This window comes from Belonocnema kinseyi, chromosome 10 (assembly GCF_010883055.1).
Source record: "Belonocnema kinseyi isolate 2016_QV_RU_SX_M_011 chromosome 10, B_treatae_v1, whole genome shotgun sequence".
NCBI lineage: Eukaryota > Metazoa > Arthropoda > Insecta > Hymenoptera > Cynipidae > Belonocnema > Belonocnema kinseyi.
The window spans coordinates 37,038,590-37,053,405 of NC_046666.1; the positions used below are offsets into that span (position 1 = coordinate 37,038,590).

The window sequence follows — 14,816 nt, forward strand, 5'->3', positions numbered from 1 at the left end:
GAACACCCACCGTATTCACCAGATTTAGCCCCCAGTGACTTTTTCTTATTTCCAAACTTGAAAAAATGGCTCGGTGGACAGAGATTTCCAGACAACGAAGATATCATTGCCTCTGTAAGTGCTTATTTTGAGGAACTTCCGAAAACGCACTTTTCTGAAGGATTAAGAAAACTTGAAAAGCGATTGACCAAGTGTATGGAGCTCCAAGGAGATTATGTTGAAAAATAAAAAAAAATCTACCCAAAAAAATTGTTTTTATACTTCATTCTAAGGACTTATTGAACTACTCTCGCATTTCAAAAGATAATCTAAAAGATCAGCTTGAAATTTTTTTATTTTACAGGCCTTTACAAAATATGATGAAAAATTCGAGCCTTTTAAAAAAATACAAGGGATTTTTGGAAGTTGAATAGAAATAATAAATAGTTGATAAGTTGACCTATACAAAAACTGTTAAATTCCTAAAAATATTTTCTGTGTTCTCAAATTTTTCTTAAAATTTTGAAAAACTATTTAAAATGTAGAAAAATTTCCTTAAAATCTTCAAAATTTTCTAAGAGATTGTAAGAAATTTTGTTTATTTACTTCACATGTTTCAAAATTCTTTTAAAGCTTTTAAATTTGTGGTTTGAAGTCTTTTTAAAAATCTGCATCTTTTTAAATCTTTTACAATTTTAAATTCTTTTTCAATCTCTTCAAATCTTCTAAATATTTCTTGAATTAACTCGATTTTATTTTTGGTTTTTTAATCTTACCAAATTGAAACATTTTACTTTAAAACCCTGTACCCTTTTTAGAAATCTAAGCAAATATTTTTTAATATTCTTAAATCTTTTTCAATTTTCTCCATAAGTTCATTTTTAAAAATGATTCAAACAAAAAGTTGCGTTTTCAACTAAAAAGAAAATAGTAAGACTAATGAGATGCGTTTTTAAACCTAAAAGACGAATTTTACACAAAAATGTTGCAGTTTCAATCAGAATTGGTTTTTCAATCAACGGAAAAAAAGTTTCACCAAATTCTTGAATTATTAAACCCAAAAGGCGACTTTTCTGGAAAACAGTTGAATTTTTAACTAAAAAGTATATTTCCAACCAATTAGTTGAATTTTTTATGAAAATAATAGAATTTTCTATAAAAAAATGCAAATTTTTAAGAATACAGTTGAATTTTCAAGCATGAAAGAGAAATTTTTTACGGAGAAAGTTAATTTTTCAACAAATAGTTCAATTTTCAGTCTAAAAGATTAATATTCAACAAATGAAACTAATTTTTAACAAGATACTTCAATTTTTGACTAAGTTAAATGTTTAACAAACAAAAAAATAATTTTCTGCAAATAGTTGAATTTTCAACCAATGATATGATCTTCAACTAATAAAATGAATTTTCAACGAAGTTGTTAAACTTTTAGCCAAGTAGTTGAATCTTTAAGTAAAAAGTTTAATTGTTCACCAAAAAAGATAAATTTACAACAAAATACATAAATGGTTAACCAAATTATTGACGTTTTAACTAAAAAAGATCAGTTTTAAACTAATAAAGGAATAGTTCAATTTTTTGTTACAAAAAATAATTTTTAAATTCTCGGTAAACTATTACAATTTTATTTATATGGAAAAAACGTTTGCACAAAACTGAAAAATAGCCAACAGGCTTTTTGTAGACGTATTTTTTCGCAATTTAACATAACAATTTTTTTAGTATTTAATGGATCGCTGTTGTAATAAATAATATGCAATCAAGCGTAATGATTTCGTAGGGTTGTAAGAATTTAGAGTTTGTGTTAACAGAAGCTTAACAGCTTTTCACGAAAAAGATAAATAAACATGAAGGTAGAGAGCAAATCCCAGAAAAAGGAAAGCTTTTTAGTTGAAGGCTGGGATGAGAGCAGGTACGATAAATCACAATCAAGCAGCTTGGCATTGAGCCCAAAACGGAAATTCCTAGAGAAACATTCATTTCATAAACGATGTAGAACAGGAACTTGAATTTGTTCAGTTTTATATTCTGTCAACTTTTTAATATTTTTCTCTTGTTTCCTAAAATAATTCAATTTTTTTCATCAATCTTCAAGAAAAATATCATATTTCATTCAGTCACCACTAACAGTTCTGTATGCACTTTATCCCTTAGATATCTTTTGTTAAAAAGGTAAAAAAGGTCCCCTGTTTCCGAATATTAAAATTTTTTCTGTTTTTTTTTTTTTAAATTTTAAAGCTTTTCATTAATTTTCAAAAAAGATATATTCAATACACTCGCCACTAATACTTATGTATGCAGGGATATGACCCCGAAATATCTTTTGTTCAAAATATCAAAAAGTACGCTGATTACAAATATCTTGGTTAGGTTCATAGTCAAGTTTTGTTTTAACAATTTATTAGAAAATTACATTATCTATTAATAAAAAAATTTTCATAAAATAATTTGCAGCATCGATGAGGAAAAATAAAAATTTTTTACGTTTTCATTCGATTGGACGATTTCTTTTTGCTTTTAAAATGGGCAAAAATCAATTTACAAAAAAATTTTCTCAATACGCAATGAAATTTAAAAACAAATGGTTTAAACTGAAAATTATCAGGATTTGAGGTACCTAACCAAGATATTTGTAGTCAGGACATTTTTTGAAAACTTTTAAAAAAAAATATCTCGGGAACATATTAGCACAAATACTATTAGCATATACACAAACATATTAGCGTTTGTGTGATACTAGATTAATTCTAAAAAATTTTATTGATTCAAAATAAATTGATTTATAATGAAAACTTTTCATTTTTTGAACATTTTTTTCGATTTCTAACATGCGGACGAAACTGCAACCAAAAAAAATTTTTTCATAATGCTAAAAATAATGCGTTAAAAGGTTTTTTTTAATGATTTTTAAAAATTTAACAAATCAATGCACCTTACATATAGTTAGGTTTGCATTTTTATAAACAAATTAACCATTTTCAAAATATGCAAATACAAACCTATGATTTTAGATTCAATTTAATTGAAATATTATCATAACTATTTATTACTGTATACGGATTTGTTATTATTGCTAAAAACTAATTTAATCCTGCTAAAAACTAATTTAATCCTGCTAAAAACATTACAAGTACAAAAATGCTGCTAATTACGTTAGTATCAATATTTCATTTGTGTTTGGTGAAAAAAGTCAAATTTATAGAATATAAAATGAATACAAGTCCGAAAACTAGAAAATGTATGAATAGCATTTTTCTTAATCTAAGGAATTATAATTCAATAAATTATTTCAATAAATTATTCTTTTTCTTATATAAAATAAACGAAATTATATTTTTGAGGAATAAAATAAAAAAACACCTGGCATTTTCTATTACTGTCATTAAATAATAAGCATAAGGCACAACATAAAAAAATTATAATAGAGTATAGTTTCAATGGAAATAAGGGGATACGTATTTTTAAAATTAAAAAAAAATCAATTTTCGCAAATTTACGACAATTTAAATTGTTAACACACATTTTCTGAAATACGTGTAACTTTTGATCTAATTGAGATGTTCAGATTTTTTAAGCACCCGGAACAGTCTCTGAATCTTTTTTAAAATTATGATCAAATTTAGAAAAATTTTAAACTAACGAAATTGCAGCAGTTTTCCTGAAAATATTCAGTTTGTTTTTTCAACCACCCCACCTTTTTTCGCCTGAATTTTTTGATGAATTGGTACTTATTCAAGAAGAAAGCATGTAAGCCTAATACGTGCTAAACTATATTTCTGATCAGGATATTCTTTTCAGGATTACAAAAAAATTGATGGAAAATAATTATCCTAACCAGAAAAATAGTTTAGAACGCAATAAACTTATCTGATTTCTTCCTCATCTACGTACCAATTTACAACCAAATTTTTTTTTAATATTAATTTTCTAGTATATTTAAAAAAAGGACCACAAACTCTACCAGATGCTCAAAGGAAACGTAAATATCTTATTTAGATTTGAAGTTTCACATGTTTTAGAAAAAAATTGTGTTGAAAAAAAACAACTATAAAAATTCAAATTTTTATAACTTCGCAAAAATGAATTTTTTCCAAACTATCTTTTATTTAATTCGAAGAGGTCCTGACAATAGAATAACCCATCAATAATTCTTCTGATTTTGTGCTTGATTTTATTTTTTTACTTTACAACTTTTATTACCTTTAACATAAATAATTTAAATATTAATACTTATGTACTGGGCGGAATATTTTCACATATTGTTTGTTTCGTGTGATTAAATTGCCTCCAAATATTAGCATTCGGACTACGTAAATAACCATAATTAAATATAAAATGCAGCAAACAGAAACATATACAGTAGTAAAAACGCGATGTGACCAGACACAACGAAATAAAACAATTTTCTTCTTTATGGTTGCATCTGATTTCTATCTCTAAAAATTCTCTCATTAATTATTATTCTCCGACGCAAGATGATATTTACATTATAAACTTCCACGTTTTTGCAGTTCCTTTCATCCAGTTTTTGTTTACTCATAATTCAAATTGTTTGTTTTAATTTATGTGCCATACGTTTAATTATAGTGCATTAAATTCTTTTTTCAAGCTAAGTATTTATTCAAATAAAAAAAGGGCATATTTGTGGAAGACAGAATGAAAATAAAGCATATTTTTTATCTTTTTATTGCATTATATTTTTAAGAATTAAAAAAACAACAATATTATCCGTTTTCAGGACGATTGTATCGAAAAATTTAAATTTTGGAATAGGAATAGTAAAGTTTTGGTTGTTTTGAAAGTTTTGGTGTTTCAAAAAGCATAAACTTCAAAAAAATGATGTTGTACCTTCATATTTTTTTCTAAATCAAAAAAAGGTTACTTTATAAATTTGAAGCAAATCGGACTTCATATAGTGTTCCCCAAACAGTCTTTGGGGAGATAGAGATAAAAAATTTCATTTTTTGGAATTTTCTCTAAAATCAATATTTTGAGAGTTACTTATTGTTTAGAGGGTATATATTATATACTATCTGTTTAAGTAACATTGAAAAAACCCATAGAAAACATAATCTATTCAAAGTTAATTTTAATCTGTTTAATTTATAAAATGTTATATTTTCAATTCTTTTTTTATCACGCCTTTCATTAATTTAATTTTTTTAAATTCATTTTTTAACTAAAAGTGTATCATTTCTGTCTTTTAAATTTACAAATTATCGTTTTTCTTACAAATTTCCACTATTAGGTTTTTCACAAGCAAATCATAATTTTTAATAAATGAATGTTCAACCTATTTGTTAAAAATCCACTTTTCTAGATTAAAAGTTGAATAATTTTGTTTGACATTTTTTTTCAGTCCAACCTTTTTGTTGAAAATACGCCTTTTAGGATATAAAATTCGCTCCACTTTAATAAAAGTTTATATTATTTCTCAGTTAAAAATTTAATAGCTACCTAAGAAGTTTAGTTTTTGCATGAAATTTTCGCTGGAGAAACTCGCTGGAAATTTAGCTATTCAATTTTTTATATAAATTCCTCTATTATTGTAGAAAAATCACTTTTTTCGTTTGAAAATTCATCTTCCTTGGTTGCAAATAAAGATGTTTGTTGAAAATTCATCTTCATTGGTTGGAAATTATATTTATTAATGTTAGTTTATCTTTTCAAGTCGAAGATTTAACTTTATTCTAAAGAAATAGTAAATCTGACTTGTAAATTCAACTATTCAATTGTTTTATTAAAAAGTCACTTACTTTCTAAACTATTCAACTTTTTAATTTGAAAATTCAACTCTTTTATAGGAAGTTCGTCTTTGTGTTAAAAATCGACTTTTTTTATTAAAAATTCATTTATGTAATGCACAATTCATCCTTTTTGGTTGAAAATTCAACTATGTTCTTAAAAATGTATTTCTTTTTATTGAAACTTCAGCTGTTTTGTTAAAAACCTCCTTTTTTAATTCAACCCTTCAGAAGAAATTCAACTTTATTCGTTTAAAATTATATTTGTTTTTCAGCTCATCTTTTAATGTTGATAATTCACTGCTCTTCGAAAAAATCATCTTTCTAGCTTGAAAATTCCACTATCTCGTTAGAAAAATTATTTTATTTTTAACTTGTAAAATTACCCTTTTTGTTAAAAATCCATGTTTGTGTTAAATATTCATCTCTTTTAGTAAAAACTGTAATTGTTTTCTGAAAAATTTGTCCTTTTTGCTAAAAAAATTCAAGAATCCGGTTAAAAATTCAACAATTTTCTTGAAAATTCATTTCTTTTTATAAGTTCAAATTTTTAGTTAATGCCTATGTATTACCTATTCTCAAATAATCTATTCCGCTATGTTCATGAAAAATTACCTATTAGTGGGTAAGAGCATCAAAACGGTAATCTGAAAGATCTGAGTTCGGATCCCAGTGAAGCTTGAGAGCAGTTTTTTCACAATTTAGAAATAATAATCAATATTAAAAAATAGTAATTCTAGACCCTAAGACAAATAAATAATTATTTATTAATAATAATACTATACAAAATATTGATTCTGTATAGCTTGCGTTTTATTTTAGTCATTTATCAAATTAAATCGAAGAAGAAATTAAAACTCGAAAAATAGGGGGTGGATGTACGTATTTGTGATGTCATCCTGTCGAAAGCTTTGTGTTTTATTTGGGACAAAGAAGGAGTGGAGGGGGCGGGGGAGTTTGGAAAAAGCGTGAATTATTTTTAAGGAGCCCCCAATACATACTAACGCATTTAACCCGGTTGATATCAGATATCAGATCAAAGCGGAATGTGGACCGTGTCGAGCTTACAGCACCCCATTTATAGTATACAGGAAGCTGCATTGCTACAAGGTTGAACGAGCGTGAGAACTTTGAGTAGGGCGGACCTTTGTGGCTATTTGACGTCGATGTGGACATCCCAAACCGCACAGTCCGGCCACGAGCGAGTAAATATTTGACAGAAATTCCTCACACTATGCTCAATCGACCAACAGCTCTTCATGTTCTATATATGTATATAGAGCTATATTCTAAATAGCAAATCAACTGTACCTTAATCTTCGCCAAAGCAAACTTTTACATAGAATTAATTACGAATCAAACTTCTCATCAAATATTAAGGTGCTCTAGATGATCATGATCATCTTACAGGTAAATCACGTGGACCCTCCCATGTAAACTGTAATATAAAGAAAACTCAATTAAAAAATTTAGTTGAAAATTTATCTGTCTGATTCAACATTATTTATATTTGATTTATTTTTTTTTTTTTACTTAAAAATCAAATTTAAAATCCTATTTTTTCTGAATATAAAAACAAGAATCCAACGGCCAAATTTAAACAGCCACCATAAAATGGTCCTTTTGTACCTTTATAAAAGATCCTCTTTAAAAGAAGAAATTCTGGTTACATTTTTCTTGCCTTCATAAGAGTGTTGTTATAAGTAACGAAACTTTGGTGAATCTTATTTATTAATGTTTTTTTATTGCGATTTATTAACAATAAAAAATAAAAAAGAGGAAAGAAATTTTAAAAAAATATAAGAGAAAGGCGGTGATTTGGTTGAGATTGCCTTCTCATTTTTCTGTGCTCTTTTATATTTTTCTAAACAAAAAAATTTATTTTGTATCTAGAAAAAATTTTTTAAAGAGGATCTTTTTTCAAATTACAATAAGAACATTTTATGGTGGTTGTCCAAATTTAGACCCTTGATTCTTGGTTTCATTTTCAGAAATTCTATACATTAACATGATAAAATTAGGCACTGCCTCTTTTTTATTTATATAAATTCTACAAGATTGATCATGTGCAAAAGGTCAAGGCTCAAAGGCGAAGTTTGAATATATAAAGAGTTAGTGGTCTACGATCATATATGAAAGTTCAGGTTTCAAGGGTCAAGTTTCAAGATATCAGGGGTCAAGTTTAAAGTTTTAATCTGCCAAGTATCAGGGATCAAAGGTGAAAGTTTAGACTCCAAAAAATATAATAATGGCAATTTAACAAAGGTCAGAGTTCAGGGGTAAAATTTCAGAGGGTGAAGGTTAGCGTTTACATTTTAAGGTTTAAAGTTAAAAGAGCATAGTTTAAAGATTATAAGGGTTCAAGGCATACCCAAATAATCTTTATAAAGCATATACAATTAATAATATAATGAGATACTGTAAATAATAAACATTTTTTTAAATCAGACGCTGTTTTTAAACACTATTTTAATAAAGGCTTATTCATTTTCTACAAAAATTTCAGGTTTTTATTTACATTGTTTGAACCATCATTAACAACAATGATGCTTGGTAAAACATCCCTAATATAAAACTTTATACAGGGAATAAGATCGATTTAAAATTCTGGTAGATGGGTTGAGGATAGGTCAGAGTTTAATATCGCAAATTTAATGATCCCTTCGAGAATTTCACAGATGTTACATTTTATGTGCCACTAAAATAAAGGAAAATAATAAGTCATGCTCTTTTTCATGATCATATATAAAAAGGAATTTCCGATAATTACATAAATTTTTCAATATTTGCTTCCAATCTTAAAAGTTTAGTGGTTATTTTATTAATTCAAGAAAGTTTTTTAATAAGTGAGAATTTTATTCTACGGTTCTAAATTGATAATACCTGAAATTAAGCCGCTTTCTGGGTTTAAACCGAGTCTCTTTTTTACTCTGTATATTTCCACATTTTTACCATTTTTAATTTAAAAACTTTTTTATTTCAGGTCTCAGGATACGATTGGCTAATCTTTTTTTCAAGCTACTAACATGCTCCCTGTACATTTTCCGAGTTGTCACCGACAACGATCCTACATACGCCGCATGGTAAGTATTAATGGTTAAATCATTTAATTATTAATAATTCGATAATCTCATAAGATTTAATTCTAATTTTGAGCGCAGCAAACATTTCTAATTTTAAAGTTCAAGTTTAAAAATAATAAAACATTTATACATAAAAACTATGAATCTCATGATATAGGGTATAGGAATTCAAAGAATGGAATAAGAGACTGCAAACGATTCCAATCTGTATTGGAAAATATTTCGCGGATAAACCCCTCGAAGGGTATCATCCTTCCACTAGAATTTATTTTAAATATTTCAAGAATTTTTGACATTTTTGGAAATAATCTTTTTTGACAGTCAATAATGTTTGTTTGTATGCATGTATGGCTGTATATCTGTGTGTTTGTATGTCTGTATGTATGCCTGGGTGGTTGTCTGCATGCATGTATGTATGTTTCTATATGCGTATGTATGCCTGTTTATCTCACTGTGAGCACGATAACTTTTGAAATAATTGACAGATCGAATTGGCCTTTATTATACTCATTTAGTACCTTAATTTGAATATCAAGTTGGTTAATCAGTTTATTTCTAGTTAAAAATTTAAAAAGACCACTTTTTTAAGATTTCAAAATTCGATATAGTTATTCGTAGAACTCAGAAAATCAAACAGTTTATTTTTTCGACTTTTTTCTATAAGAAGGAAATTAACAGAGTTATGGCGTTTTCAAAATACAAAAATAACAATCAAAAATTAACATTTTAAGCTAAGCAACGCACGATATGATAAAAAATCGAAATAGCAAAAATGTTGCTTTTTGAAATCCTATAAATCATAACAAATTTTGGATTTTTTGTGGAAATAATGAAAAATCAAAAACTACGTTTTGCCGTCTGCCTATGCAAGATATGAAAAAAGATAAATTCACTAACATTTTTCAGCCGAAAAAGATATGCCAATTTGCTTGGGATGACATTTTTAAAAGACACGTAGTTTTAATTTTATAGATAAAAAATAACATTCAAAATAAATAATTAAATTCTTTGCAAACGACAGAAGCTTCGAAATTAAAAATTAATTTTGGGAAAACGACACAAGGGAAGAAAAAAATTAATAGCCGAAAGTTTTTTAGACAAAAAAGGACGAAGTTTTTTATAATAGCTTTTGGATAGGACGAGTAGATTTTATTTTTCTCGTAAAAAGATAAGTTAAAAAATAAAAATTTAATTTTTTGAGAAAAAGTCACAATATAAGGTTTCAAATGTTTTGCAAACAATAATTAATCATTTCAAATTGCAAGTGTCTGAAATCAAAAAAATATACGAATCATTTACCATAATTTATAGTATTTAGAAAAAGGAATTAAGTTGTATAATTTTCTAAGTCCACGCGCTAAAAATTAAACGATTTTAGGTTTAATTAGAAAACCACGAAACTAGTCACATTTTAGATACAAATTTCGAAAATAGGACAATGTTAAAACGTTTAAAATTGAATATTTTAAGAATCAAAAATTGAAAATTGGGTCAGTTAAAATTGAGGGGAATTGAAATTGTATTTTTTATACTTATAGCATGCGAAATTAAATAATTAAAAATAAAAAACTTATGAAGTTGAATAATTTCAAATTTGACATTAAAGCTGACTGAACTAATTGTTCTACAATAAAAAAATAATTAATTGCATTATTCTAAAAATAAACTTTCAAAACAAATATTAATTTCAAATGTGAAAAATTTCTACCACGAAACGTTAAAACTTAAACGAATAAGAACCTAATTTATAACTTTAAAAAATAAACATCAAAAATAGTGATATTACAATTTTTTTATACTCAGACCCTTTATAATTTTAATTATTTGGATTAAATTTAAAACACTCAAAAATTAATAGTTTTTAAATTGCTAATTACGCTTACCATAATTCAACCAATTCAATTTTAATTGAAAAATGAAAACCTATGAAAGTAAAAAATTAAACATGTAGCGTTCATCATAAAACACCAGGACTTTAAACTTGTAGCCATTTAAAATTACCGAAATTATCCATTTGCTGATGTATCAATTTCAGATACTTTAATTTTTGTCTTTTTTCTTTTAAACCAAATTTTTAGGTTTTTAATTTCAAATCTGCCTTTAAAATCATCATTCATGCTAGAAATTTGTTTTCAAGTACAGTGTCTTTTTAAATAAGTAAAAGTAAAAAGAATATGCATAAGGAAAAAATCTGTGTCTGAAGCTGAAGGTAAACGTATAACCAAGTCTTCAAAGAAAATGTTAAGAAATTAAAATCTCGAAATTTGTCTAATATTAATATATTCATAACTTTTTGAAAGGACATAAAAATGTTTTAAAATTAAAAATGTCCACCTTATAGCAGACGATATATTAAATAAATAAAAAGGTTTACACACTAATAACACAAGCACAATTTTCCTGATTGAATTTATTCAATTTTCAGAAATATAACAGCACTGATATCGGCCTCTAATTTTACTTTAAAGCTTCTAGATACAAGAGTTATTATGAACGAGAATACTTATAACCATTTTTATTAAATAATAACTTTTGAATTAAATTATTTCGTTGCGTGTTCTGGTTGGTGTGAAGGTGATTCATAATGTTTAGGTTCATCTTTCTTATTTTCATCCTTTTTGTGGTCATCTGTTTTGTGATCATCATTTTTATGATCATCTTTTTTATGATCATCATTTTTATGATCATCTTTTTTATGATCATCTTTTTTAGGATCATCTTTCTTATGATCATCTTGTTTATGGTCATCTTTTTTATGATCATCTGGTTTATAATCAGGTGGATAATGATGTATATGGTGCTCGGTATGGACAACAATTACATTTGGAGGATGATCATCTTTAGGATCTTTTTTAGGATCAGATTTTTTCTCATGATCTTTATCAGGGTGTTTCTCATGATCTTTATCAGGGTGTTTCTCATGATCTTTATCAGGGTGTTTCTCATGGTCTTTGTCAGGGTGTTTCTCATGGTCTTTATCATGGTGTTTACCATGGTCCTTATCAGGGTGTTTATCATCAGGATGATCATGTTTCTTTTCATGATCATGCTCATGACGTTCTTTTTCACGTTCACGTTCATGTTCACGTTCACGTTCACGTTCATGTTCACGTTCACGTTCACGTTCATGTTCACGTTCACGTTCATGTTCACGTTCACGTTCTTGTTCATGATCATAATCAAGATGGGAATTATATCCAGAATGTCCAGTTCCGGAGCCTTCACCATGTCCAAAACCTCCAGTATATCCAGAGCCTCCACCACTTCCATAATTATTGTTCCCACCATTTTGATATGGATGGCCCCCACCACCTCCATATCCATAACTATTCTGTCGACCATTGTTATGACGTCCATATCTTTCATGATCATATCCACCATTTCCATTGCCGTGATATCCATATTGTTGCATATATCTTCGTTTCTTTTTTTTATATCTACGATTCATAAATAATCCTGTACCTAGTCCTCCGAAGATTGCTCCTATTCCGCCTGCTATTAAATTATTATGGTTGTGGCTTTCTGATGCTTCTGAATTTTGTCCTCCATCTGCTGGTGGATTTGCTGGTGGTGGTGCTGCTGCTGGTGGTGCTGCTGCTGCTGGTGCTGCTGCTGGTGAAGAAGTTGCATCCGCTGTTCCATCACCTCCTGATTGATCTGTATTTCCAGAATAACCTCCTCCTGATGCTGCTGGCGCTGCTGCTGGAGCCGCCGCTGGAGCTGCTGCTGGAGCTACTGCTGGAGCTGCTGCTGGAGCTGCTGCTGGAGCTGCTGCTGGAGCTGCTGCTGGTGCTGCTGCTGCTGCTTGTGCTGGAGCAACTCCTCCAGCACCTCCTGTAGCCGCTGCTGAATTAACTCCTCCAGCTCCTCCTGTTGTCGCTGCTGGAGTAGCTCCAGCTGTTTGAGCAACACCATAGTCTGGAAAATAAGAAATTACATTAACTATCGGATTTTTATCATATTCAGAGGCAGACTGGAATAGGATTGAATCAGTTCAACTAATAATGGGCTTTTTAAAACAGCATTTAGGACTTTTGAAGAATTTTTTCGATATGATTGGTTTTTTAGAGTACCCTGTCGAAATATTTACCCATAGATTTTCATGAAGATCTTTAATGTATAAAGACTGACCAAAAACTGAAGTAGAAAAAAAATAAGTACTATGAACGTGATAAGATTTTTGTCTCAGCTAAATTTTTTTCCAAGTTTGATTAAAATTAAATTATTGTACTAAGTGAAAAAATGTATTTAAAACTTTATATCACAGTATTTGAATATTACCTTGCTATATTTTTAAAGTTTTATAAAATTATAATAAATGTGATAAACGAGAAAAAGAGCCTAAAAGTTTATATGTATACATTTGTAAATTATCACGATTATTTCCAACATATCCTAAATGAAAAAAATTAATCATTTAATTTGAATAATGCGTAATTTTACTCAAAGTAACTAAATATTTGGCTTATTTACGGTCTTCGTCGTTTTAAATGCCATGAAAATCCATAATAAAACACTACTACAAATTTGATAAAAACATCCGTTATTCAGTAAAATGTCAAAAATTAAAATGAAAAAAAAAACACTAAAAAAATTTTCTTGTTTTACTGTGTTATGGCTCCAAATATTTACACGTGTATTTCTAAAAAATAAAATATTTAATAGCTCATGTCTATTTTTTCTGTTTTTTACTTCTTAAAGAACTTTCTGCCCCATACATGTATATTTGGCAACAGTAAAACTATATTCTAATATATTTAAATTATCTAAAATTGCAAAATTAGTGGAAAAATACGCATGTGTTTAAAAAGAATAAAATAGTGAATTTTAGACATATTTGGTCAATTTCAGTGTAGTTTTATATTCTTTTGAATTAAATTCTTCATTTTTATCATTCCGCATATTCTAATTCAGAATATTTTGCACTCATCATTATTAAAAACTTCAATACGCTTTGGAAAGCTAGATTATTTTTTTTTATTGAACTTAAATTTTAGGGATAGAATATTTCTAGCACACACTGAATTTAAAGCCCGGGGATTTTAGTATATTATCTTGTTTAATATTTTTATCGCGCCGAGTTCATTTATACTTGCCAAATTTAAATTATTATTTTCGGTAGAATTTTGAAATGTAGATTTTATCCGGGTTGAATCTTAATTTTAAATATTGGATTATATTGTAGATAATTTTTATTTTCTAGAAAATACAATTACCTAAAGATATGCCGAAGGCCACACAGGCGACGATCAGACCAATTACCAAAAACCTCATTTTCCCATGATGGAAAAAAAATGTTTCTGCTTAAATTTCACGGATGTTTACGACTAATTTTCCAAAAGATCGCCTCTTTGTATATATACTTGCTCTTATCACCAAATTTTTGAGAATCATTATGAGCACATTTTCGAGCACATATTTACTTTATGGAGCGGAAAGCCTTGGCATCTGTACTTTAGGCACTTGTTTTTTGTGATTTCAACTGGAAAAACATGATGAAATTTTACGTGACTAGTAACTTAATATAGTCATTCGTGAAGGAAATTTATTTTCAATTTTTAGTGAGGCTATCAATATTTGCAGTAGGAATAAATGTAGAAAATCATGTGCTATTTTATGACGCAGTTAATATAAAAAAATGATAGGAATATTAAAAAAGGACGTGATACATATAAAAATTTTTTAAATACTCGACCGGGCGTTTCCTAGTAAAATCACCGTAAATCACAATATTATGGCAACAATAATATTATAAAGCACAATAATATTATTGTGAAACTTTACTGAGTTTCACAGGAAAAAAATAATATAAACTATCTGTCGATATCAGGAGATTACTTTCCTCGGTGAAGAAACATAACTAAAATAAAAAATTGTATTGGTATTATTTGCAACATATTCATTATAAAAAAAAAATATTCATTGAAAAATTTTGATTATATTATATTATATTATATTATATCATATTATATTATATCATATCATATCATACCATACCGTACCGTAC

At 27.7% G+C, this 14,816-nt stretch overlaps 2 protein-coding genes across 2 annotated transcripts in view; one reads left to right on the forward strand and one right to left on the reverse strand.

Moving 5' to 3' along the window:
• Window positions 1-14,816, forward strand: part of LOC117181801 (potassium channel subfamily T member 2) — a 387,410-nt gene that overhangs the window by 126,775 nt on the left and 245,819 nt on the right. Inside the window, exon 3 of the mRNA XM_033374772.1 lies at window positions 8,710-8,809. Within this exon, the coding sequence (XP_033230663.1) occupies window positions 8,710-8,809 (100 nt within the window). The remainder of the gene's footprint in view (window positions 1-8,709; window positions 8,810-14,816) is intronic.
• Window positions 11,264-14,102, reverse strand: LOC117181802 (U1 small nuclear ribonucleoprotein 70 kDa-like). The gene is made up of 2 exons (XM_033374773.1): window positions 14,026-14,102; window positions 11,264-12,727 (listed from the first exon to the last, which is right to left on the reverse strand). Exons 1-2 carry the CDS (start codon window positions 14,081-14,083, stop codon window positions 11,352-11,354), a joined length of 1,434 nt encoding a protein of 477 aa, XP_033230664.1. The 5' UTR covers window positions 14,084-14,102; the 3' UTR covers window positions 11,264-11,351.